Source organism: Teleopsis dalmanni, chromosome 1 (genome assembly GCF_002237135.1).
Source record: "Teleopsis dalmanni isolate 2A chromosome 1, ASM223713v2, whole genome shotgun sequence".
Classification (NCBI taxonomy): domain Eukaryota; kingdom Metazoa; phylum Arthropoda; class Insecta; order Diptera; family Diopsidae; genus Teleopsis; species Teleopsis dalmanni.
Window position 1 is genome coordinate 172,361,217 of NC_051846.1, and position 6,000 is coordinate 172,367,216.

At 32.2% G+C, this 6,000-nt stretch overlaps 1 protein-coding gene across 1 annotated transcript in view; it reads left to right on the forward strand.

The window, feature by feature from the left end:
• Nucleotides 1–639: 639 nt before the first annotated feature.
• The window catches only part of LOC119666717 (small G protein signaling modulator 2-like), a 5,711-nt gene continuing 350 nt past the window's right edge, over nucleotides 640–6,000 (forward strand). The window contains exons 1-3 of the mRNA XM_038076000.1: nucleotides 640–727; nucleotides 5,366–5,786; nucleotides 5,853–5,998. Coding sequence (XP_037931928.1) covers nucleotides 688–727; nucleotides 5,366–5,786; nucleotides 5,853–5,998 — 607 coding nt within the window. The 5' untranslated portion in view covers nucleotides 640–687. The remainder of the gene's footprint in view (nucleotides 728–5,365; nucleotides 5,787–5,852; nucleotides 5,999–6,000) is intronic.

The window sequence follows — 6,000 nt, forward strand, 5'->3', positions numbered from 1 at the left end:
ACATATTGCACAACTACAACTACAAATACAAAGGAACAGAGCAGTTGACGCCATATTGCGAACGTTGTGTGAAAGCACAGTAAAGTTGTCGATATCTGGCAACACTATGTATCATACTGAGCTTAATGTATGAGAGGTACGGGGATGCGCTTTGCTGTTGCTTCTGTAGCTGACGAGCTCGCCTTTGCTGCTGATGTCTTTTAAAACACAAATGACACCACACTTTGTTGTACACACACTAAATACAGAAAAATGTGAAAAAATGAAAAATATTTTCATTGCAAGTTAAAATTGAACGGAAAGTGTTTATTTTTTAAAGTTTTTATAAATTTATTTGTAAATACCAACGAAATGTGTTAAGATTATAGTTTTTTACGGGGAAAACGTTATTATCGAAAAAGTGGTAGCGAAAATTTTGTGCTGCCGAGGAGAGGAGGATATACGCAAGGATTAAAGTACAACGAATTCATTTTTTATACCTGGAAAAAGTTTCTATGCTAGAGTTAGCAAGCAGATGGAGATAAAATATTGAGGAACGCTGACAATTTTAGAATTTACGTTATAATTTATTTAATAAAATTTTTGCAAAATATTAAAAAAAAAATTTCTTAGAAAAAAAAAGCAAAAAAGGAAAATTGTCTGAGTGTTTAAAGGCTTTAAATTTTTTTAAAGCAGTTTTCCGCACAAATGAATATGCTACACACCTTTAGCGGTGGCGATAATTGCGGTAAGTTAAATTCCAAAATTTTATATAAAATTTCTATTATATTTTAGTATTTACATAAAAGCCTGTATCATTTGGGCATATAAATAGAAGGACATTATGTATACGCTGTATATATGCCTAATTACGCTTTTATCGCAGTCATTAATTTTCCTACACATCATTACTGCTTCATTGTTGTTGCTATTGCCTGGCCGTCAAGCGGAGCTTCCATCCCATAACAGCAAAAAATTGTAAAAAATCTTAACCTTCATTTTTCAGATTTTATTGAATTTATCACGCACGTTTGAGTGTGTGTTTGCGGGCGTTGAGTGCGGGACCAAATGTTTGTGTGTGTGTGCATGCAATTGTTTGTTTGATATGGTATGTAGTATACACACACATATTGTGGCATAGTAAATGAGCAGTTAACGGTCTTTTAATATCAAACATATGGTCGCCGCCATAAAACGGCGTATAAAGAAAAATCAAACAAAAAGCGCAAATGCAGAGTAAAATGGAAAAACCAAAAAACAAAAAAAAAGAAACCCACAAAAACAGAAAAAAAAACACAACAAGTCATCATACTACGCATAGAAGCTTTTGTAGTGTGGAGAGAGAAAGTGAAACTTGGAGAAGAAAACAAAATAACAAAAACAACATTAAGTAAATAACATACAGTCTGCTGACATTTACGCCGTACATCAGCTGTTCGTTCGGCTGTGTATATGTGAGTTCGGTTGCGATGCGTTAGTGTATGTGTGTTGAGTATGTTTGGTGTCTGCTTGGTTTTCACAACTTATCTTGAGTTGTGATACTACGCTGCTTGCCATTGTGGGTGGCGGCCCGTTCTGGTTGTTTCTAGGATTGTTTTGAATTTGAAAAGTTCGCACAACGTGAGCACACAAATTCAAGGGAGTTTATCAGCATCGAGATGAAAGTCAAGGTTCTGCTGTTGCCCTAAGATTTGTTGTGTGTACTTCGTCCATGGCGTTTCTATGATTTCTCCTCACTTTTGCTGGGTACCTACACTTTCATATGCACCCGTGTACATTTTTTATTGTTTTTTATTTTACATAAAGACTTGCGTCTATTCACTTTAATTTGTTTCTGCTCACAACAATAATTCAAACTTTGTGATTAATGAGAAAAGTTTCAACGGCTTACCTTTATTCCATTTTAGATCGTTTTTTTATTCTATTTTATTGACAACATTATGGAATTATATTTTAATTTTTGTTGCTGTTAACTGTCACATCCAAAAATGTTTTCAGCACTCAATTTCTTTTTTGTTTTGTGATTTTTTTTGGTCTTTTAAATGTCAGCTCGGCTTGAAATTTGTATAAATGGTCTTACGGTTGGTATATTAGAAAAGTTGAATGAGAGGAGGGGTAGGTGTATAGATTGCATGTAACAAATATCTGTTAATGTTGTTTGACATTTGGTTTTTAAAGTAGTTAAAGGAAACTCACAATATTAAACGCAGAAAAAACAAACCTCGGTGCCCTTTTATATGTAGATATCGATTGAGTTAGAACAAAGCCTGTACTTTTGGTAAAAGTTGCTGCAATAAACTTGATATATGTTCGGTATTACTCAACTTTTTTTAATTTGAATTAACATTTCCAATTTGTAGTGTTGTGGTTTAGCAACGATGAAGTGTTATTTAATATTAGCAGTTGAAAAAGATCGGTATATTTCATGTTATATATTGTCTAGGATTAATAATACTGGTTAGGTTAGAATGGAGTGGTACCACTGTGCCAAAAGTTCAGTCGAGCCATGGATTAGCGGGTTCATAGTAGGTTATAGGTCAGCATCCCAACAAAGCTGAAATGAAACAACCTGACAAATTAAATTGTAGTGGCGGCTTTGTGCCCACAGTCCACTTGAGTTCATGGCCCATTGTGATACCACAGATACTACAGTCATATGTCAGACCGTTTCTGTCTTGAAACTTTATGCTACCTTGAATACTTTAAGGTACGGTCCCAACGTTAGTTATGAGTTTTTTTTTTAATTGTTTTCGTTAGGTTCAGTTCAGATCTCGTTCGGGTTTTTTTATTTTTTTGTTCTATTTTATTTTGTTATATTTGCACTTTAGCAAAGCTGCCAACTCTACTATCCAGAAGCTGCAAGTTGCTCAAAGTCAATCTCTCCAAAGACTCTTCAAAGTACCTTGGTATATCCGCACAAAAAACATGCTAAGAGACTTTAGAATAGACATGGTTAAAAAATATATAAGCACTGTCTAATCTCAGAATAATCTCTAGCAGCACGGGGCGGTAGGCAGATCTTAGATTAATCATCGTATAATCACGAAGCTTTTGAGGAATACATAAATTACTCAGTGAGAAGGGTGGGACTCTGCAGATACCCCCCAGCTATCAAAGAACAAAAGTCCCCAGATGTACTAACTTGGAAAAGATTCAACATGAACATGAACTTTAGATAATTTCAAATTTTTTAACAGTAAAAATCATTGCATAGTTTTAGGTAAGAATATTACTTTAGAGGATGGAGTGGTCTTGAGCTTATTTGCATGTACTTTTTACTTAAAATATTTATCGATATTAGAAATGTTTAATATAGTGTACAAAATTAAAATTTTATTTTAAATTTAAATAATTTAATTAAAAATTTTTTTTTATTTTAATGATAGGATTTAAATTAAATATATTGTTGGAAGTAGCAATATCAATCGAAATCCAGATTTTCAACAAAAAATCTAATCAAATTAAATCCTTATACTATAAAATTCTCAAAATTTCAAAATATCATATATATAAGGATTTCGACAATATTAGATTAGGAAATAGTACGAATCTGTGCTTATGCTAAGAACTGTGATCATATTATACATTTTGTGCTGTAACTAACCATGTTATATTAGCTGACTAACCATATAACTAATCATATAATATGTAACCATATTATATATTTTGTGCTCTAACTAACTGTAACTGAATGGAAGAAATTCAGTTTTTCTAGTGAGTGCCAGCACCTGATTGAGGTGTAATTACTATTAGAAGAGGACGCATTGATCTGCTTTTGTATAGATAAAAACAGTGCAGTCATTAAGATTATAACTAGAATGCTTTCCCATCCAAGAGATTTTATGTGGCCTAAGAAAGACCCATCTTATTGAGAATTCAGCGTGTCAACCTTGAATTGACAACAGATTTCAATACATTTAGCTATTTTAACCGATTTTGGCCAATATGCCGATATAGTTTTCTGCTGGAAATAACGAAGTTTTGAAATATATACGAGAAATCTGTATCTACTACGAACCTGCATGATGCTTATTGGGGTACATTCATAAGAAGCAATATAAACATATTAGTAATGTAAATCGGAGTGAGTTAATTCAATAAAAATCTTAGTTCTTAGTAGTATCACGACTTAAGGTTAATATGGTGAATAGACACTGAGTTTTCCATTTCAGTTAATAGATTTTGTTAGAGCTAGAACTACGGACTATTTAGTCCTTAGCGGTATAATGACTCAAGACTAATATGGTTAATAGATTTGTTATCCTATCGAAGACTAATTATTCACCTCGAGAGCGAATTAGCTAGTTACCAAATGGATCGCATTACTGCATTGGCTTATGACTATTGTCAGGTTTTCTTGAATTTCTATGTGGTTAGCAGATAAAATATTATTTCTTATAAGTAAAATTAGAAGTGTGATACTCGTGTACTGATAGTTCAACCTATTTTATAAGTTAATTTTCTATGATTTGTATTTTGTGTTAGATTAGTTATGTTGACAGCTACTATCACTATTACTAGTACAATTATTATTATTAATATTATAATTTATATGTTAACTTTAATTTCCAATTTTAATGTTTAAAATTAAATGATTTTTTACTTTGCTTAAAATTTTCTCAAGAAAATATGAACATCATAACTTTTATTCCAACAATAAACAGTTTCAAGGTTTCATCTAAATGAATTCCGTTTCATTAAATCGAATTACAAGTGATACTCGCTTTTATTGAAAGAAACGGGCAATATTGAGTTTATTAATACATACTCATCGGTAAAAGCATTTACTTCGGTCCTTAATCACATAAAATGGCAATGAATTTATGTCATTATTTCCGGCCTTCAACTTCGACCAAAGGCAAAAGTTTCATTTACTTTTTTCCGCTTAGTTTATGAGAAGGCGGATGTGAGTACTGATTGACAAGAGCTGAAGGAAAAAAGTTCCAAGTAGTTATTCTCCTTTTGAAATCGTCATTAAATTATTGGAGTGAAATTTTAAATAATTTTTTTGAAGTGAAATTTATTTAACTAAACCCGACACTGATAAATTATGAGAGGTGTTTTTATATAAGTATATAATATAAAGTAATATAATTCATTTAAGTTTATAACGTCCACATAAGTCTATTGTCGACATATTACTACCGATTTTACATAAATTGGTATCAAATATATACTTGCTATATAAAAAAAAAGTAATTTTATTAATATATAATATGACATTGATTAATTATGAGAGATTTTTTGAATGAGTATAAAAAATTATGTACAATAATTCCTTTAAGTTTATAATATCTAAATAAGTCTCTTGTCAATCAAATAAATATACTTGTTACATAAAAAAAGGAATAATTTTATAAACATATATCTTCAATTTTCTTTCCAGATTCTGAATTAAAGGAACGCCTTATCGCCACCGTAAAAAAGGAAGTAAAACAATTGATGGAAGAGGCTGTTACCAAAAAGTATATACATGAGGAAAGTAGTTCAGTAACTTCACTTTGTGGAGCTGTAGAGGCATGTCTCAGTCACGGTTTGCGTCGACGTGCTTTGGGGCTTTTCAAGACCTCGTCGACTACTGCTCTTATACAGAAAATAGCTAAGACATGTCCAGAAGCAGATTATGTAAGTCGACGCTTGTTAGAGATCGAATTAGCAAATGAATGCAATACAATTGCTGGTAAACGTTCATGTTCGAGCAGCGATAGCATCATTAAACCGAAGCTATTGAGCAAGGGTAGCAGCAGTTCGGTTACAACGATTAATACTATGTCATCAGGAACATCGGTTTCAGCACCTGTCGTCAAGTGAGTATTACAAGCTTCGCAATCATCATTTGGCGAGATATTAACCAAGCTCGTTTTACTCACCAGGTACCTGTGGATACGCTTGGCATTATATGAAAAGCGCTTATCTAAAATTATAGAACATCTCGTAAATAATGCAAATAATTATTATGATCGAGACGCTTTAGTTGCGGATCCAGATTTTGGTTCTATTTTGAGTTCACTATTAGTTGGT